Source organism: Eublepharis macularius, chromosome 9 (genome assembly GCF_028583425.1).
Source record: "Eublepharis macularius isolate TG4126 chromosome 9, MPM_Emac_v1.0, whole genome shotgun sequence".
Taxonomy (NCBI): domain Eukaryota; kingdom Metazoa; phylum Chordata; class Lepidosauria; order Squamata; family Eublepharidae; genus Eublepharis; species Eublepharis macularius.
The window spans coordinates 57,018,131-57,043,764 of record NC_072798.1 but is presented as its reverse complement, the minus strand read 5'-3'; the positions used below and the strand labels follow the sequence as shown (position 1 = coordinate 57,043,764).

The 25,634-nt window shown below is 42.2% G+C and overlaps 1 protein-coding gene across 2 annotated transcripts in view; it reads right to left on the bottom strand.

The window, feature by feature from the left end:
• PAWR (pro-apoptotic WT1 regulator) overlaps positions 1-25,407 on the bottom strand; it is a 118,155-nt gene extending 92,748 nt beyond the window's left edge. Inside the window, exons 1-2 of one of the 2 annotated variants that reach the window (XM_054988333.1) lie at positions 25,262-25,407; positions 24,131-24,761 (exon numbers count right to left, since the gene is read on the bottom strand). In XM_054988333.1, coding sequence (XP_054844308.1) covers positions 24,131-24,619 — 489 coding nt within the window. In that variant the 5' untranslated portion in view covers positions 24,620-24,761; positions 25,262-25,407. Of the gene's footprint in view, positions 1-24,130; positions 24,762-25,058; positions 25,135-25,261 lie in introns of those variants that run through there. The other variant, XM_054988334.1, reaches the window with a different exon arrangement.
• Between the last annotated feature and the right edge of the window lie 227 nt (positions 25,408-25,634).

The following is a 25,634-nucleotide window of genomic DNA, read 5'->3' as shown; positions in this document are numbered from 1 at the left end:
TGTAATGAAATTAAAACAGCACTATAAAATAAGTTGTGCCAACCTCTCATTGGTTTTCAGGTACTCTGTGTTCAGATCTAGTGAGACTCACTGCATTCATCTGATATTTATGTAATCAGGATACTTAGTAAAGCTTTCAGTTGACGATGCACTAGAGACCAGTATTCATCTCACATTTGCAGCAGTCTAACATCCCTGCCCTCATTAAATCCAAGGCAGCAAATTCCTGACATTCATGTCTTCGTTATCTGCTTATATAACTTGAAGAGAGGGTTAGCTTTTGACCTCTTCCCTGTCTGCCGTGGCTGCACCTGGGATAGGAATAGCAGCACGTGAAATACTGGCAGTCAGAATGTGAAAACAATTGTTTTTAATGCCAAGATTTTTTTCCTAACCAGCAACAAAGGGAGGTTTCTGCCTGTTCCTATGAACTGTGCGCAAGGACACCGACAGTAATTCACTTGACTTCTGCATGGGATAATTGACTAGTTGGTGCTTGAAATTGACATTACTTATTGACTTTTTGTATGGTGGATGTTCTTTCACCCCTGATGAGGTCATCTGATGAAACACCAGAGTCAAGCCAGCACTGTGTGTAGGGTGATCTGACGTGCCTTTGGCTTTCACCGGCTCCACCTGAAAAATAAGCACTGCACTTGATTACAAAAAGGACTTTTTTACAATTTTATCTTGTAATCTTTCATGGAAGCTTACCTGTGGGATGTTCTTCCTGACTGCATTTGTATTGCACCCTCATGATACTGTAATCGTTTGAAATTTACCTTGCAATATTATGTTGACTATGTGAGAAATTTTGACTATATATGAAGATAGTATTTTTCATTTTAATTGGCAATTGCTTCACTTTCTAGCTGAAGGTTTTTTTCTTGACAGATACTGTGTAGATATACAGGGAATTCTGTAGATGTACAGGGATGCTATACATTCCTGTACATGCTACATAACTCAGGTAGGCTCAATGAGACTTTTGTTTTGCTGCACACCATTCATTTGTCCTTGTTCTATTAGCCTTTCCTCATTGCAAGAAGCATTCCATCAACACAAAGAACTGAGGGCCAGCACAGGTGGAACACTCCTTACACTGGAGAAACTGCACCATAAAACACAATTTAAACACCAGATTCATCATATCTAATCCAAACATAGCAGGGAAGAAATTGGGTATTTCTTTTTTTTTTTCTTCAAAAAATGGAACTAGGAAATAAACACTGTGCTGCTTAGAAAAAGAGGAAAAGATATGAAAAGATTTTTTTTAAAAAAATCAAGTAAGTTTGTCTGTGATTATGGCTTCTTTTGTCCATTTTAAATTATTATATGAATACTCCTGAATTTGAATGGTACAGCAAGTAGTATTTTATTGTTTGTCCAAAGAAACAGACAGTATCACATATAGATAAACAGGCTATATTGACAAACTAGAAAAAAGTAACATTAACAAAAACCAGGACTATGATGATAAATAGTCTGGAGGTTCTCAGGCTTGTGCGTTCCCTCCTTCACTTGCGCTCATCTGGGAAGCGGAAGACTTTTTAGTTTGTAACTACCCACAGTTTACTTGATATTAGACATGGGCACAGAACAGGAAAAAAAACGAACCACGTGGTTCGTGGCTCGTTCACTTTCACGGAACATGAACCATGAATTAGCCAAACCTGAGCCAGTTCCGAACCAGTTCGAGATTCAAGGTTCAAGAGAGCCCAGAACAGGCACCTTTACGCTCACAGCCAAACTAAACAAGACTTTCCCAAAGTCCAATACCCACCATATTTGCAGGTGACCTAGTCCTCACTGTCCTCTAAAGATCCCTCCAAGTTTCAGGGAGACTGAACCCCAGGAAAGGCATGATTCATGGGTCCCCCCTTTCTTGTCATTTTCTCTTTGCAGTGGCAAAAACTGGAGTGTCTGCTGGCAGCTACTTTGAGGGGCTGGCCCTTTTCTTTGCTGGATGGGCCAGAGTGGGAGCTCTCTAGTTTGCAGGAACAGCTGCCACTCAGGTATGGAGGCCTCAGATTGGGGGCAACCAAAAGACTGCCACCATTGCCTGGGTGATGGATTGAATGGCATGAAGTGTCTGGCTTCCTGAACCATCAATGGAACGGAACAGTAGGAAAAGTCATTTGTTCCGTAAAAACGCGGACCCATGGAATGTGTTTCTTGAAAACGAACCAGCCGTTCCATTCGGAATTTTGTTCCATGGTCCATTTCATACCCATCTCTACCTGATATACAAAACAATTAACTGTGGGTTGTTTTCTGGCCCACAAACTAGGATTATAAACTATTGGTTTGCTGTGAACGTATAAATGATTCATCTTCAAGCAGCATATGAGAGTACGAGAAAGAGGGAGTCCAGAAAACCCATCTGCACCCATGACACATAATCCAACTACAGTATGAACATATAGCAACTGGCAAAGAGTATTCTTCAAAAGGTGAGGAGGTTCACAGTTAAAACAAACACTAGATTATTAAAAAAATTGTTACACAAAATATTTATGTATCTTTTGGCTGGAAGGAGATGCATCTTTCTAGATGGAGATTACTATCAGATTTTCCCATGGTATATTATAGTTAGATATAGAATAGATTCCCTGGCAAATACACAGATTTTCTAAACACAAAAATGTCAGTTGCATACTGGGATTTTGAACCCTGTGTTACAACAGAATTCCATAGCTACAGAAAACTTCTCCAATTCTAATTTTTAAATGCAAGCCAAACCAAAAATTGTGTAATCAAGGAAATGCTTAGTACAACCAAGGTTTATAGATATCTTTTAAATATCTTCAGGAAGACCATTCCTCTTAAGTGATCCCTTCAGCTTCTTTAGCACTTAGCTCTAAATTTGGGAAAGGCCAGAAAGAGAGATTGTGTGTTGCATTTGCAATCCAACGGTTTTTATCCTGGTTGTCTCATCCTTTGTTTCACCTCAGGAACAAGATTTATTATACATTAAGTCTCTTGTATTTTAATGGGAGCTGATTATCATGTATCATTACCTCAAGTGACCTTATTAGAATATTTAGACCTTTTAGTTCTTCATTATGTGCCCAAAGGATCCTACTAGTATCTTACATGGCTAGATTTTTAAGGGAGAAATGGCATTTCAAGAGAGATGCATACAACTTGCAATTGTTTTGCAACTCTAGTTCCTGCCCAGCCTTCTCACATAATTAGAATAAGACCAAACACATAATTCTGAGATCTAATTTTAAGCAGTCTGTAGCTAAAGGAAATGCTTTATTTACTCAATTAAATTTACAGACTTCGTACTTATCGTTAATTACAATAATAATTAATACTCTTCCCCACCAACCACTAGTATTTAAAAATGCCATCTGATAATTTTTTAGTTCATTTGCTTCTACATAAAGGTAGGTAAAGGTGTGTGCAAGCACCGAGTTATTACTGACCCATGGGGGGACGTTGCATCACAACGTTTTCTTGGCAGACTTTTTACAGGATGGTTTGCCATTGCCTCCCCCAGTCATCTACACTTTACCTCCAGGAAACTGGGTAATGTATATCAGCTTACAAGAGGGCACAGGGTAAATTCAAGCAAAATAGTCAGAGGTGGTAGTGGAGAGGCAGTTATTGCATACTACCACATGAGCAGACACTCAAGGACATAAACGCAAGAGCAACGAGATGACAGAGTCAACAAAGGGCATCTCCCTCTTTTGAGATGTATAGTTAAATGAAAGGCAACTAATGAAATAAGACAGAACTTGCTGAAGACCATGATACCTTCATTAATCAAACATCCTGAAGGTGACAGTTTTCATGCTGCTCTGGGAAAATTACCGTCATACTTTTAATTAACCAAGAAATTACTCTTCTATATGTGAAAAGCAGTAAATTCAGTTACATAGAATCAAAAGGCAAGGCTTGTGCTCCAAATGTCACTATTTACCAGAGACATTTTCTGATACCTGCCTCAAGTAACTCTTTGGAGAAACTTTTAAAGTGCGACTTGCTAGAGTTTCCATTCTTTGGAGCTCAGCTTCCCCCCCCCCCCCCCGGTCTTCATTTACTTCATTCATACTCCTCTTTTCTTCCCAATGGGGAACCAAAGCAGCTTACATCATTCTTCTCTCCTCCATTTTTATAAGGTGAATCTCCAAGAGAGTGGGTCAATGTTTTTTGCCCCTAGTACACATGCCACAGGACTGCTGTTCTGGCTTACATATGAACTAGGGCATCATCCAGTTTACAGCTTGCCACTTCACAGACTTCAGCAACTAGGATATCTTTAATCTGAAGGACATATACACACCTAGTTGGTGGAAGACAAACTACTGTAAATTACATGAACCATGCTTTCACACTGGGAACTTTTAGGGCACCTCCACTACAGGGAGAGATCCTGAAGAACTACGTAGAGCAACAAATCAGACAAGTCTGTTTTGTTAGTGGCCACAACAAAGCAGTTCATTGGATAAAACACTAATACGGGGATGATCCTTCTCAGGGAAGTCCCCGTGGCTGATTTGGTTGCAGGTCCCAGTTTAACCTCTAACTGGAAAATAACAACAACAAAAGTGTGCTTATATCCCGCCCTTCTGGACAGATTACTGCCTACTCAGAGCAGTGAACAAAGTCAGTCTTATTATTATCCCCACAATACAGCTGGGGAGCTGGAGCTGAGAGGAGCGGCTTACTCAAGGCCACCTGCAGAACTCATGGCAGTAGTGGGAGTCAAACCAGCAGAAAATGACAACACTTGTTACAAGGAAGGCTCAAGTAGCTTAAAATGTTTCTACTTTCATCAGCAAACACAGGTTTTCCACATCATATCACATATACATGTGCCTGGAAATTTTTCCAAGGTACTAGCAACGACAACTGGATAATCAATCCTCTTTCCAGCCTGAAGCCTGCATTAGAAACCACCAGGCTAGGAAATAGCCTCCTGGGTCAATAGGAGGCTCAACAGATGCTCTCTCCAGTTTGATTTTTTTTTATCATGCAAAGAGTTACAGGAATTGGAGGGAAGGTGTATAGCAACCACAGAGGCCAACTGATATTCAGTGTGCCACATGCACTCATATCTAGCAACAAAGCACTCCAACTTGTGATTTTCTGAGGAGGGAGAGAGAACTGCCTCTGGAGTTCCAAACCTGTGAACTCTCTTATTCAACGTACTCTGCTTCAGACAACACTCCCCTCGGCTGATGCTCTGATTACTAAACCAATCTGTCTAGATCCTGCGTACTCCACTGATGTGCTCTCCTGACAACAGTGTCGAGTGCTCCTCCGTCCACTCCTGAAAGTTTTTCACCTACTATAGAGATCTGGTTCTAGTCTCACCCTACTAAGCCTCTGTTCTTCTCAGAACTTTCATGTGGTGAATTCTGGGAATAAAAATTATCATTAGGGCTCTCTGTTCTAGTTTAATCGGTTTATGCTGTGGTCCTTGGAAGAGAACCTTCCAGACCTTCAGCAGAGAGCTTCTGGCAGTCCCTCCTCAGCCTAGGAATTTCACTTGCATGGTCACCTGAATCTGGAGCTGCACAAGAAAGTCTCTTTTCTCCACAAGGAAACCCTTTTTCTGGACATTTGTTCACCTGTACAGCTGCTTTGTTCAAATGCATAAATATCAAAGCTGCCATTGCACAGAAGAGACATCCTCATTAAAGGAGACTGCTTGAATTTGCTGATTTGAGGCAAAATCATTGATTCTTGCAAGTGTGTCAAATACATCGGTTCTGCCAGAGGGGAGATCACGGATTGTGATGCTGCCATCCTTAATTTACAAATTCTTTCTAGAGACAGAAATAATTTTCTGTGTTGTATAAATCATTATCTCCAGCAGCAGAAAGTATTAGGAACTCTTCTATAGGCTGGAGAAACATTCTTGTCTCCAAATCTCAATGGAAAGAATCACCCAATCAGAATGATATTCTCCTTAGAGTGGCAACTGGATTCTCCTTCCCTGCAGAAGTATGGTCAGTATATTTAGTTTTAGTCTTACATAGATTTTAAATACCTTTTTATTTAGGAAGGCATTTGAAATTAAATGACCATTTATAATTCTGATTTTCTAACGTACGTTCTTCATTCTGCTTCTTTTGGAGATGTATGTTAGGATGGTGCTTATTCTGCCAATTGTTTTTTCTTGCGGATGTTTTATAATGTGATTTTATTACTCTGTTTTAAATATTACTGTTCTCTGTGTTATAGTGTATTTGTATATCTTGTAAGGCACTGTAGGTATTAGTTTCAAATACATGACAATTAAAATGAATAAATTTTCCTCCTCTTTCGTGGTTTCCTGGAACCATGGTATATGAGGATGGATTGGCTGAACTATAACTAGGCTTTGCCAACCAAATTTAAGACTGATTACAACCATAATCTTAGTTAGTGCTGATGCAGACATCAAGCTATGCCAAAGTTAAAGCAAACCACAGAAGGAAAAGAAGAATTTGCACAATACAGGGAGCAAGCAAACCCAAAGAACATTCCACATTTCCTAACTATGTTTAAGGAGACTGAGGACATTACATCTGTGCCTGACATTTTCTCAGGCTTTCATTACTTTGAAATTTAAAGCAGGAAGGAAGGGGAGAGAGCACAGAGGGTACAAATTTTGTTGGAAAGGTATTTGGACAACATAACCCAGTCAGGGGAAAAAAGAAGTGAGAAGAAAATTTATGCCTAGGTTTTGTTTTAAAGCCGGGGAAAAAAATGAGATTTTGTAATTAAAAGAAATAATATTGGACGTTTAAGAGAAGCAGTGATTATATCACAGCTACTTTGGTCCAGAAAGATGCTATGACCATACTTCTAACCCTCTTCTGCCAATGTGTTGCACATGTTTACAGAGGGACAGTTTGGTGTAGTGGTTAAGAGCAATGGGACTCTAATCTGGAGAACTGAGTTTGATTCCCCACTCCTCCACTTGAAACCAGCTGGGTGACCTTGGGTCAGGCACAGCTCTCCAGAACTCTTAGCCCCACCCACCTCACAGGGTGATTGTTGTGGGGATAACAACAACATACTTTGTAAACCGTTCTGAGTGGGCATTAAATTGTCCTGAAGGGCGGTATATAAATTGAATGTTGTTGTTTGTTGTTATTATTTAAAAACTCATACAACTTCTTTAGCAAATCTGTATGACTTCATATTTCTGTACTGTCAAGAATATGGTCTGTTGTACAATACCTGCTCCTGTACCACACCCAACTTTACTTTAAAAACTTAAGGTGAAACTAAAAGGTGACTGAAGTAATGGAACGAATGGAGAAATTCCTTCCCCCCTCCCCCTTAATCCAGAAGATTAATAACCCTGGACAATTACTGTGAAATCGTTCACAACACCTTCACCTATTCAAAATTCACAATTTCTTTTGAAATTTCTAAAAACTAAATAAAGGCACTAAGATGATCTGTCAGTCTTGAACTCAGAACAACACTGTTGTCCGCTGTGCTGGTCCAAAATAAAAATCCAACAAAACAGAACAAGATGTATTATGTGGATTGCGTTCTGGGTTTTTGAACTCAGAACATCAGGATTTGTCACTGTGTTATATCCACTAATAATGTCATTGCAAACTGAGTTATACTCTTTGAAGTCTAGTAAATTCAAAATTTAGAAGTCCAGTAAATTCAGAGTTTAACCCTGCTTAGGGTTAGAAATGTATAATTTCTGGAAAATTTTAAGACATGGAATAGAAGAGGGGGGGTCAGAAATTTTGGGGGAAATTGCAATACATGTAATACTTACTTTCTTGTTTAATCTAAACCTATTTTGCTGCTTTAACAACATAAAATGCATCATTTATAACTCAGCATGTAAAATTGTTAATTGTCATATTTACTTAAATGCCCGTTTTCCAGTACTAAAGCAAGGAAGTTGCAGACTGCTATATTCTGTGCAATCTTAGCAAATTATATTAATTTCAAATCTATTTCATGAGAGTTTTTCCAGTGCTTTCCAAAAATTTCCCGTTTTTTCCACTAAAAAAAGAAATTTAAAAGTCCTTGGAAAAACGGGGGAAACTCTTTTCCCCATATATTTCTGGAGGGTTTAGGAGGGCTTCACATCTTAGGATGGTACTAAGTGCACTGAACATCTATAACATGGGTCCATTTTGACCAAATTATATAGTTCTTCATAGTTCTCCAGGGGCTTTAGAACTGGATATTCATATGCCACATATCCAGGAGACATCAGCTCGTATCTGAACAGTCCTCAGACTGTGGCTCCTTGAAGCCACTTCACTGACCATATATGAGGCAAAATTTCTATAAGAATTTAGTCTTGAAATAGACAATTTCAGCTAAAAACAGAGTGAATATACAATAAACTACTGCATTACTAGCTACAAGGCTTTCAATGTCATATGGGGGAAAATACCACTAGAGCAATTGCCTTGGGACTTTTTAAGGCAGAAGTTATTTGAGCCAGAAACTGAAACTAAAAACTTTATCAGGTAAGAGAACTCTCACTGTTTGAAACCTTTAGCCCTTCTCTTGCATGACAACAACCATGCTGCAGTTCAGAAAAGGTGAATGTTGCAACTACTGTAAACTGATGAGAGAAAAGCTAATGGTTATAAAGCCTTAAGTAGAAGTGGGAGACAAGGGGGGAGTTTCAAGCATTTTCCCACATAACCCAGCAAACTGTATATGGTGTATAGACTGCTTATAAGACAGGATGACTCTTACCAGTACTTAAAAAAAAAACTCCAATAAATTTTCATACTTCTTCCACAATTCTGAATATGCAGATGACTAGCTATTATAGAAGTGCAAATCTTCAATTCTGTCATTATTGGGTGAAGTGGTATAGTAACCTTCAACCACTGTTGAAGACTGAAGATCAATGCCCCTGCATGTAAGCAGCTTAGAATTGTATGAGTTCTGAATAACTTCTTCTTCTGTTTTGTGTGCTTCTCCCTCCTTCCTGATCACAAGTATTATGAATTCTACATACATTGAGTCTTCATAGCCCTGGTTTACTTTTTTTGTTTCTTTCATCTTCTCCCATCTTCCTGGATCAAGCAGAAGCATTTCCAGATAAATGTCTTGGATTTTCTTCCCCTTAATGCTTTGGTAGTATTCCTCCAACAGAACCTAACAAATGTCAAGATGGGTAGCCATGTTAGTCTGTCTGTAGCAGTAGAAAAGAGCAAGAGTCCAGTAGCATTTATAAAACTAACAACATTTTGGTAGGGTATGAGCTTTTGTGAGCCACAGCTCACTTCTTCAGATATAGCTAGAATGTGAGTCCATCTGTCTTTATATCTTAGAGCGTGGAGTAATTGCAGAAGCTGAATGATAATAGCCAGTGAATGACAATGGCAGGCGTGATTGAATAGGGTGAGGTATGCAGAGGAGTGGTGAGTGTGGAGAAATTAGCATTGGTAATGAGACTGGAAGCCTATGTCTCAATTCAGTCCAGGTTATCAGTTGCAATTCAGCATTCTCTTTCTACTCTCCCTTTGAAAGTCCTCTAATTTTTATTTTTGCAGACAGCCTTTCAGTACTGTAGATGGTCAGCCTGACGAGGAGCCAACTTATTTGAAACCTCATTTCGGTTATCTTTTTCAAGAACATACCGTATCAGTACATTTTCAAAAGGAGCATAAATTCATTCAAAATTCAATGCTTCCTGCAAAGTGCATATCTCTAAGACCACCTGGGACAGACAGACTGTGGAAATACCATCTACAGCACTGAAAGATTTTTTCTGCACTTGACTTACCTGCATATAATGGACTTTTGAGTACCGTTTACCTTGACTTTTTGACCTTGGCCCTACATGTATATGGTTGACTATTTGAGTGCACATCGCTTGGATTATTTATGACTGTAGCTTTTGAATATTTACGACTATGGTCATGTATATACATTATTCCATATTGTTGCACATATCACTTTATAGTATACTAGCTTAATGCCCGTGCTTCGCTACAGTATTTAACGACTTTAAATCCAATTATAATACTTACAGGTATGTAACATTTGGGGGGTTGTGAGGGGGGCGGGGTTAAGTTGATTTTGTAGTATAATAGCATAGTACCCGAGCGTCACTAAAGTATTTGAATAAAGCAAAGTGTGTTGATGCCTAAAACTGATGAAGTGAATTTCGAAATGTAACATTTATTGAAGAGATTCTTAAAAGGAAAAGGTTGTAGTGCAAGAAATAAAGTGAAAAATATGTACAACCATTTTTTTCTACTGAAGGACCTCTTTGTAGACCTCATTGGTGGTTCCCCCCCACTTTGGAGCCCCCACTTTGAGGAGAAGCTTGTGGGCTTGGAAGCCAGGAGGGTTGAGCAAGTTGAGGAACTCCACAAGGTAGTGGACCGCATCATCCATTTGCACCACCGAGTCCACAGATCTGTACTCCATTTCTGCCCCTTCAAGGGAGTTGTGTTTCATTAATGATGGCAGCCTTGTCTTTCTTGGGGGTCAGAGTGGCACACTTGCACAGCCTGTCCGTGGACTTCTTCATGATAATGATGATATCAGGGTATATCGTAGCTGTTAGGTCTGCTAGGGTCGTCACTACTGTGCCCAGGCCTGCAGGGATGGTCACCTGCTATACTGACTTTTATATAAAATCTCTTTTCAGGAGTCTTGTACTGTTTTTCTTCAACTGTCTCCAAAGCAGCCATTTTCTCCAGGGGAACTGATCTCTGTCACCTGGAGATCAGCTGTAATTCTGGGAGATCTCCAGCCACCACCTGGAGGCTGGCAACCTTACACCAAAGGGAGGCTGGCAACTCTAGTGAACTTTTAGGGGAAGATTGGAAGGTGCATTTTACCTCAGGACACATTCACTGACTCCCTTAGCAACTGTTTAGAATGTTGGCCCCATATGCAAATAACCCTGAAAGCTAGCCCAATCAGGGAAGTGTGGCTGAGTTTGCAGTTGGCAGGGGAGGAGAAGCCTGCTAGCCACACAGGGAAGTTGTATCCCTATGGGGAAACACATTTTACTCCTTTTTACCACCTTAGGGGGCAAATTTCTTAAAATCCCTTCTTAGTGAGCCTCTACACCACAAAAGGACCGTCCTCCCCTAATTTCATGCTTCTAGGTCCAGGGGTTTGGGTTGGGCGTTGATGAGTCAGTCAGGACCCTTGTTTTTATATATATAGATAAGAAGTCACCGTAATTTTATAAGTTTAGAATGTTGATGCTTTGTAACAGTAAACACTAAAAGTGGTCACACTTTAACTATGTAAAGGCTTTTGCATTTCTGTAATTTAAAAAATCTTTACTATTCCACCATAGCTTTGTCTCAAAATACCTGAGTACAGTTGGGAGAAACATTCCTGAGGAGAGAGAACAAGCCTGTAAAATTCCATACTGATTATTTATTTTATAGAACTTACAGTCTGTCTTCATAAAGAACATTCAAGATTGATAGGGTTTATTAACAACAGAGTCAGAAAGTTTTACATTTGTGAACACATTTTATTTTTTGAGAAAAGCCTCCTGCATCACTGCTCAATGACATGTTGAATTCTAAACTTAGTTTTGTCTTATGGTACAAAGCTGCATGATGGAAAAAACTCTTAATGCATATTCCATGATGTTTGAGAAAGTAAAGCCATATCATCAGCACAGAATAATGTTGGCACTTGATTATCCAAAAAATTTCAGAGGAAATTCTGGACTTCAATTAAATTGGCCACTATAATCATTCATACAATAAAACCTACCAGGAATAGGGGACGGATACGAAAGATGGCTGTGTTTCATTTGCATATTTCTATTTAATATAAAAGATGCTATGATTGACTGATTCGTCAATTGTTAAGGAGCATGATGAAGGTATGAAAGAAAACAGTATTTCACAAAGCTGAACACCCTGGCCACAAAACATCATTAAACCAAGTCTGTGTAAAAAGTCACCAGACTAAGTAATTTGCTCTTTGCATTCTTTACAAGTGACTCCAGCTAGAGCATGCTTTTGTTTAAATAAACAGACTCAACTGTAATAATAAGTTCTAAGAAGTCTTTTAAAGCACTATTTAACATCATGCTTGAAAGACAAATACATCTAAAAAGAAAGGCACTTCACTGCTACAATTTGAATTTCACTTTAAAATACAGGTTTTAGCAAATTGCTGTATAAATAAACTTCTAGAGAAAAAGCAACGTTCAGCTTGGGGAGAAACTCTTTGTCGTGGTTATAAATTTTTCTCCTCTTAGTCCTGCCTCCATGTGTTTATGTAAAAAAAAAAATTCTTTTGCATTAGAAGCAGCATCACTTGCCAACTTTAAGACAGGATTTGTCAACTTTTTAATATTTCTATGAGAAAAGGAGAGGACAGCAACATCATCATCATCATCATAACAACAACATTCAATTTATATACCGCCCTTCAGGACAACTTAATGCCCGCTCAGAGCAGTTTACAAAGTATGTTACTATTATCCCCACAACAAAACACCCTGTGAGGTGGGTGGGGCTGAGAAAGCTCCAGAGAGCTGTGACTGACCCAAGGTCACCCAGCTGGCTTCAAGTGGAGGAGTGGGGGAATCAAACCCGGCTCTCCAGATTAAAATCCCACGCTTTTAACCACTACACCAAACTGGCTCTCTCATGCAGAAGGATGCACCAAACAAAGCAAAGAGTAAATGACATCAAGTGCACCAGATGTTCATTTTAACCCTAGGTAATACCAAAACCCAATAAATCAATTTCTAGTCATGTTATTCCGTTTTGCTTCCTCTAATCTGATTCTTGACACAGAAAAAGGTGCTACAAAAATACAAGATAAGATGGTTCTAACAAGCAGAGTAAAAATTATTCATGTTGTAATCGTGGGAGGAGCTGAATTCTTCCCCCATGCCCCCAGCTCCCCATAGCTTCGTCCTTCTCCTGCCAAGCACTTCTCCCCCAGCTTAGGGTTGCCAGTTCCCCTTACCATCCAGGCAAGATGGGGTTACCCGGCAGTTACCTTCTGCCTTCCACATGTCTCTCTTCGTGTATGCGTGCTCCTAGCTTCTGCATGATGACATCACTTCTAGGAAGTGACATCACAACGGCAGTCATGGGCATGCTCCCACACTGTGCACAGGGCTAATTCTGGCAAACTGCAAGAGTATGTCCACGGCTGGCGCGATAACATCACTTTAGAAATTGAGGCTCCCATGCCCCCTGGAAGCACAAACATGGTGCTTGTTCCTGGGGTACCAGCCAGTGGTGGGCGACCTCTGGGGGCTTGCTACCTCCCGCCAATTGCTGGTGAATCTGTGGGTAAAGGGGCAAACTCCCAGGAGTTTTCCCACCACTGGCGGGCACCGGGAAACCCTACCCCAGCTGAACAATCTTCCAGTATGCCACCATGCAAGCGCAATAAAGAAGTAATAAATGCTACTAGAGCCCAAGTAGGAGGAAAAGGAGTTTGGGCAAGTGCCTGACATGAGGTAAGTTGTTGAGGCAGGGGTTGTTTCCCTTATTCAAGCACTTTTAAAACTAAGCCCTTCCCAACCACTTTATATTTAATTGGGGCAAGTTTGAACCGGTCTGCCACCCTCACAGTTTTGATTTTGAGGCCTGTAGCTTTTTTATTCCAGGATGATCTTCAAATGTTATTTCTGTATCAAGGGAGAGAACTAAGAGTACAAAAGGCTGGTCTTTTTTATTCCTTGTTTCCACAAGAACCTTATTCAGATTGTCTCCAGAGGGAAGATACTGGAACAGCTTATAAACCTGTCAAGCTGTAAGCAATTTGAAAACAATTCAGCGATTAGTAGGAGCCAGAATGGAGTTGTCATGAAAAAAAATCCATCATATTAATCATCTCTTTTGTTTGATCAGGTGACTAATTTAGTAGATTGTGGGAATATTACAGCTGCACCTGGGAGGGAGTGGTATAAGCAGCTCAAAAACTAAATTGGCTTATTTGCAGGCAGCCTTTATCCATTCTAAAATGAAGAACTTGTCGTTCATCCGGTTTCAGGATAAGATTGCACAACCATGTACAAACTTATGGAAACTCCTACAAGAATTACTACCAGTTTCATAAACTACACATGTACTAGCCAAGAGAGTTCCAAGCAGCTCCAACAGAAAATCAACCACACACCTGCCTTTCCTTCACAGGGAACGGATTAAGTATATATAACTCAGGGGTGAGCTATATGGTTTGGGGGGCATTCAGCTGGCCTTTCCCTGCAAGTCAGCCTGAGTGCCTCAATAGAAAGACTTAGAGCTGCTGCATGCCAGCCTGAACTGTGTGTGCCATGATATGCCAATCAAGTTCTGTCCTGTTTAATCACACTTCCTGGAGTTTGCCTCTTATTTACTTCCCCTATTGCAGTAGAAAGCTGTGCCATTAACTGCAGCAAAAAGTCTATCAAGCTTCAATACTAATGGAAATTACACATTGTCTCCTACATATTTGTCACTATCTAAATTAATGTCTTCCTGTAAGTGTCATTAACCTATCTAAAATGAACTAAGCAAACGTTGCGGGTGGCACAGGGCTGTCATTCATCCATGCAGGCAAGAGGAGAGTGCAGGGCAGGCTAGAGCATGGTCAGAGTCCCGTCCATGGGTCATGCATGAGAATTCAAGTTACAGTCCAAAGAGGTCCAGTATCATAGGAGCAAGGCAAAGTCAGAACCAGTGGTGGCCAGGTGGTCATCGCTGGGGCAGGTCTGGGTTGTAGTTCAAAGCAGTCCGAGGTCACAGGAGCTCAGCAGAGTCAGGATCAGTGGTGCATCCACAACTGGCCTCTCCCCCTCTCCAACTTTTAATGCTGAAGTGCTCATCTCATTGCTGGACTGCATCTGGCCCGGGCATGCGCTCTCTCCATCCCTGATTGGCTCCAGGTGCCTCTGGGCTGTAAATCACGTGCTTTGCCTCCTCTCCCATAGTTCACGCCAGACCATCCTAGACCTGTGTTCCCATAGCTCCAGCAGCAGAGGAGGTCAGGTGGACAGCAGAATGATGTTTGGAGACAGGGGACATGAGATGAGTAGTCAGGAGCTGATGGGTACATCCTGGGCCAAGACTGACAGGGAGCTGCTGTCAAGCAGTGGTCCCTCACTGGGTAGGGTAGCCATGAACTCTGGTGGCAGGCTGTCCATAGAAGACAATGGGTAAGGTCTCGCTGTGGCCACTCCTTTCTCTTCCTCCAAGTGTCTGCTTCATTGAACTGACTGGGCCCGGCTGGCCCACAACAGCAAGTGAGAGTGATCTAGTCCTTTAAAGAATCCTTTAAAAGCACTGTAAAAATCCTATGTACAGATTTATCAACACCTGCAACCTATGATGCCTAAATGGGAATCTAAGTATTGAGGATATGCACCTTTACAGGGCAAATGCTTCAGAGGCTCCTGGCTTGTTTCAGTTGGAAAGAGAATAATGGACAAAATGGTCTCATCCAGCAAACAATTTCTTAAGAGGTTCTGCAGAGCTGAGTATGCCTCTAATTGAGCTCTAAAAGGGCTTATGTGTACCCTCTCAACTAAAGTATTTTGACATGATTTCTTCTACTTGATACAAATACATCCTTGCAATAGAAAAAAGGGGACAGGGATATGGCCACTTTATGTATTTATTCCTTGCACATTTACTTTAACAAATTAGAAGCTTGGTTATTTTCTCAGAAATTTTAAAGAGAAGCATTAACTGGAAGATGTTAAAATTATATTTAGAGACACTTTGGGGAAGGGGTAACCAAGAACACCATTCCTATATCAGATCAATGTAGGACATTGGCTTAAAGGAGCGACTCTTAGCATGTAAAAGTCAGAAACAGGAGGACGACAAGTAAACAAAATATAACTGAATGAGCTTATACCAACTAGAAGGCAGATTCTATCAAGTGATCCCTGGGTTCTTTTAAGAATTCTTCTAGGCCCTAGAGCTGAAATGTAGACTTCCGAAACTCCTTTCAGATTACTTCCATATACACTGCCAAACACACACAGCTTGCTTTCCAGTCAGAGTAAGGTTTAATGTCATTGCCATACCAGAAGGGTCTGCAATCTTTCTGAGTCTGTGGGCACCTCTGGAATTCTGACACAGGATAGTGGGCACAGCCACAAAATGGCTGCCATGGGAGGAGCAGCCACACAGAGGAAGCCTACGCACATGGAAGAAGAGGGAGAGAAAATAACACCAACAGTATGGTGGCAGCTGCCACTAAAACAATGGGATTTTAATCTGCCCAGCCAATTTGATCTCCAATTACCAGTCAGAAACCTTGCTGGGCAAGAGCCCCAACTCGTCCCACCTAGTTTCTAAAAACACTTGGCAGGCACCACGTTGAGGAGCCAGGCCACAGCATCCCTTGCATTTGCAGGAATATGTGCTAAGAAAAACAAATCAATGTAAAATGGAATAATTTGCACGCTCACCATACTGTTACACTCAGTGACTCCACTACTGCAACAAACAAGAACAAAATACAATATTGGGCACAGAACAGCTCTCCAGTTTTCATTTATTTAATAAAGTTAAACTGACCTTAGACTGTGATAACACATTTGGAAAAATGTGCACAACACTTTGTCAAATTTTTCATGGAAGAGATGGCAGTGTAAGATTTCCAGCTCTCAGGGGGACCCGTTCTCTCCCATCTATAGCACAATCCATTTTGAAGCATTTAAATATATGCAGATTTATCTACTTAGAATGATCTATAATGTCCATTGTTTAGATATTCTTGGCACAGAACTTTAAGTTGCGGTTGTGCAGAATATCCATAGCCCTGGCTACAGCTAAGGAAGTAGAACATTTAAATTCGTGATTCAAAAACTGGCATGGTGTGATGGCAATTTCTCATAGAAGAATTATCATTTATTCCAACTTCAGTTACACCCACAGACTATGAATACGGTTGTAATCTCAGATGTGGGGGGGGGGAGAGAGAGATCCTTCAGATACCTAAACCCCAGGAAATGAGAAGTTATAAAACAGTACCATGAATTGAATCATAACACAATGAGTGTAGCTAGTGCATATGCACTGTATATGGACATGCCATCAAATGTGAGAGAAAATATGGGTGCCAGAGTTTTGCTCTAGTCAAAACCAGCAATTTGGGTTTTCCAGAAAAATCTGAACTGAAAATGTAAATAAATAATACAAATATTTAAATAATGTTAGCAAAAGAGGGCAACTACACCATGTACAAGCACTGGGGCTTGTCCATGCTTCCTATCCCACATTTAGCCCATCTAATATGACTGATTTGCAACACAACAGCCCTGACAACTATGAACAGGCTATATTTATATAGGACAGAAAATTTTCTGCTTCATATCACTGGTTGAAGGACAGTGCCACATAGAACACACTAGTGATCTAGTCTAGTCTAGAAGTTTAGCTAGATTAGAACAGTTCAGAAACAGAGTGTGTTAAAGAAGGCACTGACAATTCTTCCAATTGCTTCTTGATAAGCAATCCAGGGTATGAAATTACTCTCGTCTCTGGAGCTTGAATATTTCCTTTCCCCATAGCATTCATTTTATAAACAACTATCATGCACAATGAACAGGGGTATTTCAGTGATTTTTAACAAGTTGGATAATAAAAAATAATTTAAAGAATAATCAGTAATCTGAAAGCAAAGCAATTTTTAAAAAATAAAAAGCTTGTATGGAGCCCAATTCCTTCCCCAAAGAACTCAAAATTTTTCGCAACAAAGTACCTATCAGCACAAACCAAACACACTCCCTATCAAACAAAGTAGACCTATTTAGGATTGCTTTTTACATCCTTCCACTTGGATCTTCAAAAGGTATTATTCCAAGAATCACAGACAGGATTATGATGATATTTGGGAGGCAGACTAGAGATGAAGCTGCTAAATTGCAAACCGCTCTGAGAGGGTATTAAGTTGTTCTGAAGGGCAGTATATAAATAGAATGTTATTATTATTTATTATTATTAAATTCTCACATTTTCCCTCATTCCTAGGACATGAGTCCTAGTTCAATGCTAGTTGTGAAGAACCTTGTGCAGTACTTACTGCCCATTTTGCATATAAAGGACCTTCTATCTTAAAATAAGAAGTAAAGAGCTTGCTCTTTATATTTGCTATATTTATGCATCTGCCAAACACCACATATCTAGGTGAGGATCTATTCTTTATTTTTATCATTAAACCTAAAAGCTGGGAAACAGTATTAAAAACAAACTTATAAAGCTATTTGGAGAAGTGAGCAGATTAAATAAATCTTAGACAAAGGAACTCGTTTATCACACTAGACCCATGGCGGGGGGGGGGGGTGGCGGCTTTACACCCCTAATCTGAGAGGAAGGGAGCCCTTAAAGGTTCAGAGCTGTTCGGTCCTATTATTTTCCCAGTGCTGAATTAACGAAATTAAATCTGTAAATTTCAACGTGAAGCAGAGAGCTCTATTTCATACTTTATAGCAGGATGACTGGAAAACACTGTGTGGTCTGCTGGTGTTGGAATCAATTTTAGATTCGCTGCACATTGTTTGATGATGTTGAAATTATTGCAAATAATATTAGACCAGGTATGGTCACTTCTTCAATACACTTCTTCAACAAGAGTGGGTGGCCACAGATTAGCTAGACTTTAATTGGTACAGCGCCTCAGATAAAGCACTCTTTGCTGTGTAATTTTGTCTTCAAAGGAAGACCATAAAAACTGAAGCTAGCCAACCTGAGTTTTACATCAAGGATATGTGTGTTCATCCACTAAATATGCAGATGGCTGTAGTTTATATCACTCACGGGATACTTATCACCAATTCTGCCTGTACCTTTGGGGGTCCCTATGCTGCTCACCTACTCCAGTCTTCTCACACTTTTTTGCATGCTGCCACAGGTACTACAAAAGTACCACCAGCTGCTACTCAATGATGGTGGGGCTAAAGCATGGAGTTTATGTACTAAAGGGTCACAAGCACATGATCTGTTGCTGGTGAGAATGCTCATGCAATAGGTGTGCACTGATCACCAAGCACCTATACATTATGATTACACTCTCAGGTGGTGCTGAGAACATCAGGACAAAAGCAAGTCCCACAGCAGCCAGCAACAGCGAACCTCAGATCACCCGAACAGACAACCAATGGGATGGTGGGGCAGGATCATACTTACAAGTGCTTTTCTCAGCGTTCTAGTAAGGGGAAAAGGAGTAGGATTACTGGTGACAGAGTACAGAGATATCCAATGATGTCACAGCTATACAGAGTTAGTGTTGTCTATTATAGCTGCCCCTTGCCACCCATTTCACAACCCCCCCCCCAGACTATAAGAAAAGAGGCTGATTGTGTCCTTTGGGGCACCTCATGGCTTATATTCCTTTACAACTTGTGGGATATCCTAGCTCAACAGACTGATAAAATCAGATAAATAAAAGTGCTAAGAACTCCCTCTGTGTGGATCTTGTAGTTGGGAATTAAGGATTCAGTTTTTGCATCTTTTTTTTTTACACTTTTTAAAGAACTGCCATTTTGCATGTGATAATCTGTTGGGAGAGAATGCTGCCAAGAATCCTCTTATATTAAAATCTGAATGGTCTGCAAACTGACAGCAGGGCTAAACTTTTATTAGATCCAAGAAAAGTCCTAAGAATACAAAAATATTCTCCATAACACAGCAACACAATGATGGAAAAAGTTGTTTTAAAAGAACAGTCAACTCGTGCTTTTAAATAAAAGTTAAAATGTAAATTTGCATGGTTTAATAGTGCCTCGATTTCCCAACTGAAAATTCCTGCTAAAAATGCACTCCTAATTATTCTGTAGTTTATATTATTGTTTGACAAGAAGCAGCGGAATAGAAACAGAAATTATATTAACTGTGATTCAAAGGGCACAACTGATGTAATCTTTGCAAGCAGTGCTAACACATGGCAAAAAGCCAAGAACTATTCCTCTTAAAGCTGAGCAGAGAAAAGGGGGAAAGGAACTCTGAGCATCCAAGGTAAGGGAATATTACCTTGGTGGGAACGTTCAACTGATTCATGATCTGGAGGTGAAAGAAGGAGAAAAAAATATCACTCAGGGCATCTAGCTGACATACTGCCTTCACAATGGCAAAGGCAGCAAGAAACAGGTGATCTTCTGTAAAAGTACGTATCAAAGAAAGGCAATTGAGCTCTGGGGAACAAGCACATTATTCATAGGTTTGTTTAACAGGAAGTAAAATGATAAAAACCCAATAGAGAGAGCAGCAGCAGACCAAACACAGGTCTTCTTGGATAATTTGCACTCTGAACGCTTTTCAGTTTGGCTTCGGGTCAGGTGGTTATGCGATGGAGAGCCCTGCTGGCTTTAGTGCATGACTTCCATCTGAACGTAGATAAAGGTCATGCTTCTTTTGTTACTCCTCCAGGATCTATCTACAATCTTTGACACAGCAGATTATGCCATCCTGTTGAAGTGTTTGGAGGCAGAAATGGGTATCAGGGAATGTACCTTGGATGAGTTTAAATTGTTCCTCATGGAACAGACTCAAAAAGTTGCTGTTTGAGACCAACTATCTTCAAGGTGGCAGTTATCTTGCAGGAATCCACAAGGTGCAGGCTTATTCCCCATGTTATTCAACATCTATGTAAAGCCTTTACGAAAAATAATTAGATAGCTACAGAAATGGATGCCATCAATATGCAGATGACTCTCTCTCTCTGTCCAAATCCCCAGGTAACGCAGTAGGGATTTTAAATCACTGCCTGGCAGCTGCAGTAAGTTGGCTGAAAGTGAACAAACTGAAACTGAAACCAGACAAAACTAAGGCAGAGATACTGAAGGACACTGGGCTCCCCCCACTTTGATGGGTTTCAGCTGATGCTTGCAGACTCGATCAAGAGCCTGGGGGTTACATTGGATCTAGAGCTGCTACTAGAGAAGCAAGTTAATGCAGCTGTTTAAAACGCCTTCCACAAACTCAGTCTAGCCCATAAGATGGCCCCCTTCTTTGACACAGCCGATCTGGCTGCCTGGATCCACAGCGTGGTAACATCAAGACTTGATTCCTGTAATGTACTCTACATAGATCTCCCCTCAAAGTCAACTCAGAGACTCTAGTTGGTGCAGAACACCACAGCTTGATTGTTATCAGGAACTGGACGAAGCATGCATATTACTCCTATTTTGTAATCACTCAATTGGCTACTCATCAATTACTGAGCTCAATTCAAGTATTAGCTATCACATACAAATCCCATCATGGTCTTGGTCCCTTACATCTATGGGAGTGCCTCCGTCCTGTGTTCCAGCATAGCAGCTTCACTTTGCAGGGTCTTCTGCAGGTGCCACCCTGCAGTTGGAAAAAATCAACACCTGCCCAGACAGGCACATTCTCTACTGTGGCCCCACCTTATGGAATGGCCTGCCTGATGAAGTTAGGAGGCCTCTACTCTCTTGGCTTTCACAAACTGTACAAAACTGATTTAGTCAAGAAGGCTTTCTTACAGAGTTAATAGGGCTTTGCTGTAAGGAAATGATATAGAGAGATATTTTGATAAAGATATAGGGACTGTCAAATAGTTTGTCACTTATGTTTATTTCAACATTGATTCAGCTCCATATCAGATTTGTGCATTCTATACCCATATTGCACTGTTCCTTGAACCTCCTAGCACTTGATCCTACTGAATTACACTGGGTAATCTGCCTTGAGTTTCAGTAAGAAAGGCAGGCTATAAATACCTGTAAATAAAGAAGGCCTTTAGAAGTCTTCCAACTGGTTTATTGCATTCTTACACCGAGTTAATTTTTTTGCTTGAAACAGGTAACAGGCGTTGAAACACAAATTACAAAAATGTAATTTTTTCAAAAAGTCAACCCCCACAACACTTTTTGCCATAAAACTGTAATCAACAAACCCAGCAACACTAAAACCAAATTCAACAATCCTGCAGTGTATAAAATCTCAGTAAGGACAGAAATCTGCAGCGCTTCCTCAACAGACAGGAGAGCAACCATAGCAAAGGTACAAGACCTCACCATGGTAGATCACGGTAAAATGGAATTTCAAGGAATTCTTACAGAGCGGATCTCCACTGGCATGTAGGCTGATCAAAGCAGAGTCATGGACAGCTTTATAGGCAATAGCCAGCATCCTAAATTGTGCCTAGAAATAGATATGCAACTAATAAAGTTGTTTTAGTGTAGCTGTAATATAATCTAAATAGCCTACTGTTGTGAACAGATGTGCCACCAGATTTAGTGCCTGTTGAAGTTTCCAGGATACTATCAAGGACTGCCCCACATGTGGATTGTACTACAGTAATCTATTCTTAAGATCAGAAAAGCATGGATTGCTATGGCTAGATCTTCCGGTCTAGAAGTGAAGGTACCACATGCAACAGCTGCAGATGAAGGCAAGGGCTCCTAGAACCACTCTGATCCCTGTAACAACGATGGCTCTATACACCCCCAGAGTTGCTAATTAGATAAACAATCTCATTTCACCCAACAGAGGTGTAACAATTCCCTCCAGTTCATCAGCTTCCCCAACTAAGATCACCATCTTGTCAGAATCCAGTTTTAGTTAGTTTGGCCTCTCATTTGACTATTGTGGTTAATGTAGTTTTGCAGGACCAACTCCTACAACAAGGAGTAAGAATCTGTCCCTTTACTGTTCCTTACCTGAGCACATTCTTACATTACAGAACAACAGCTGTGTTAATTATTATGTACCCATGAAAAGAAGGATTAGATGACTTCAGGTGAAAAGAAGATTTAATCCTCTCAGACTCTTAGGAATCTGTTTCAGCATTCCTATATACATATATGCTTAGACTGAAGTGGCATTTACTGTTTTACTGACTAAGCCATTGGGGGGAAAAACCTAGGCCTGCACTAAATTTCTCCAAATCTTTTTCCTCTAGCCTTTGAAAGTAGGTAGATATGATTATCATGCTTTTAAATTCCTTTAAGAGCATTTTTAAATTAATGCCAGATTTTTATGCTAGTCAAAAACCACAGAAGACAGTTGTTAGCTAACACAAATATCCTTTTCTCCCTTTCGGAAACCACTGCATTTTTTCCGTTGCAAGAAACTGCTTTGGATTCAAAACAACATTACATTTACACCTGAAATGATCCTTCAACTTACTTTATGGCAAAAATAATGAATGATAAAACTATTTTAATGGTTAGATGAAGTGATTGACACAGAAGTCAGAAATAAAGTGGAAAATGTAAAATCAATATCCACAAGCCTTTATTTCCAGCTCTGAAAACATTACTATGATAAAAACCAGAATACAAAAAAGCTGATACTTTCATACTATACATAGCTTTTTAAAAGAAGGTCTTTCTTTGCATTCTAGTTTCAGATCAATTAAAGTAAACATGAAATAGACTACAGTCACACATGCCAGGAACAAACCCTAACATTTGTGTCCAAGTATAAATCTATTTATATAACAGAGGCTACCAAGACTTCCTCATCAAGACCAAAATCTGGTAGAAATGTAAGCACATTTCCCTTTCTTCTAGAAACTCAGTATAAGGATCTCAAGGTATTCTTGAACTTGCATTTCTGACTTTGGGGAGGCAAGATGGAAGTACAAGATTAAATAAAAGGATTTCAGTCCACCTTAGAGACCAGTAAGATTTTCAGGGTACCAGCTTTTGAGAGTCAAAACTCCCTTCTACAGATAACTAGATTAAAATAATCTTATATGCATTAGTAATCCATACTATTGGAGTGGAAGGGTTTGGAAACAGTCTTAAGCCGCTACAGAACTGTCTTCTTCCAGGCACCTGCTTCCAAATTATCACCAAACCGCCAAAAAATCCCACCTAATATATAAGTGACTGCCATAAGGGCTCTGGACCCATCCTCCAACGGGGTCTAACCAAAAGGTTTCTTGTTTCAAGAAACAGCCCGTCCCATGGCGGGCACCTGAAGCCCTGCGGATTCGCCAAGGCTCCAGCCACATGAGCCAGTGGCCCGAAACTGAGGAGACCGAATTCCAGCGCTCTGCGGGTTCGCAGCCTGCAGCCGCCTCTATCCCGGCCTGGCGGAGAGAGAGAGGCAGGTGAGCAGCCGCCTCTTGCAAGGGCCGGAGGAAGCGCTGTCTGCAGCGAAGGGGCGGAGCCGCTGCCGAGAAAGCCGCGGGCTCTTCAGGTGCAGCGCCGGCCGCAGCCGCTCCGAAGGGGCGCGCGCCCTCCACTCCCCCCCCCCCGCTGCCTTACCTCGGTGGCGGGGATGTTCACCACACCTGTCGAGCGCCGCTTCTCCCGCAGCTTCCGCTTCTCGATCTGGCCCTTGCCCTTGCGGGCGCTGGGGCCGGAGGAGCCCTTCCCCTTCGCCGCCGCCTTCTCCTCCTCTGGGGGGCTGGGCGCCCCGCCGCCTTTGCCCCCCACGGCCTCCGCGCCACCCGCGCTTCTAGCCCCGGCCAGGGGCGGCGACTGGGGCTCCTTGGGGGCGCCTCTGGCCAGAGGGAGGCAGTTCACGCCCCCGCCCCGCTCGCCGCCGCCGCCGCTGTTGTTGTTGAGCTCGGTGGGAGCAGGCGCGGCGGCGGGCGCGGCGGCCCCGGGCGTTTTGCACTCCCCTGCGGCCGCCGCCAGCCCCCCCACCGGCGGTGCCTGCTTGGCCCGCATCTTCTCCCGCTTGGCTTTCCACTCCTCCAGGAAGTCGGTGGTCGTGTTGGCGCCGCTGCCGCGGTAGCCCCCGGTGGCCATCTTCGCCCAAAGGGAGCGACCGAGATGTCGCTGCCGCCAATCAGCCCCCGGCCTGGCCAACCTCAAGAGCCGGGCGGGCACGCTCGTTGGGCCGGCTCAGAGAGGTGCTCGCGGCGGGGAGGGCGGAACGCCAGAAAAACGCCTGCGGAGGACAAAAGGGAGCGAGTCAGGCGCGTCTCCTCACCCTGCTGTCCTCACCCCGGGGGATCCCCCCCGCCCAACCTGCAATGCGGAGTCCATCCGTTGCCACCCCGCTTCTGACGGGCCGACCCGTCTCCACCGACACACACACTTGGAACGAGTCGCGCTATTAATCCTTCCTTCCCCCCAAGAGAGTCAGGAACATTCTCCAACATTCCCAACGATCCTCCGCCCGCCCTGGGGATGCAATTCCCACCCGACCCCTCTCCCACCTCCCCTACCCGTCCCTTCCCCGCACCGGCAAACTCTTCCACGAACTCTCGCCTCTCCCCCGCTGCACTCGCCACGAGCTGCGAACTACCCGAGCCGCCTCTCCTCCCGCCCCTTCCCAGGTTCCCAGCAGGTCCGGGAGAAGCGGAGCCTTTGCTAACTCCCCCGGAAGAAAGAAGCAGCACCGCCCTCTGCGCCCCTCTTCCTCCTGGGAGGACCCGCACGTCTTACCGGGTCCCGCCCGCTCCTGAACAAGTGCCGGAGGTAGCGGCTCCTCCAGGTGAGCGGTGGGCGCCGCGCTCCACTTGAGAGTCCCGGAAGACTCAGCGCCGCTCCGAAGCTTCCCGAGCGTTCCCCATGGGGCGGAGACAAAAGGAGCCGAAGCGGGAGCGGAAACTGCCGAGGTGGCCCTGACAATGGGTGAAGGGGCGTGGAGGATCCTCCCTGCCCTGCGTGTGGCAAGCCGCTCTTCGGCGCTGCCTGCCGTAACCCGAACGCAGCGCCTGCTCAGGTTCTCTTTCTGGGCCGCCCAGGTGACAGGAAACTCCCCGCTACCTGAAGCACAACCCAGTTCCCTTTGCCCGGAGTCAGCGCAGACCGAGGC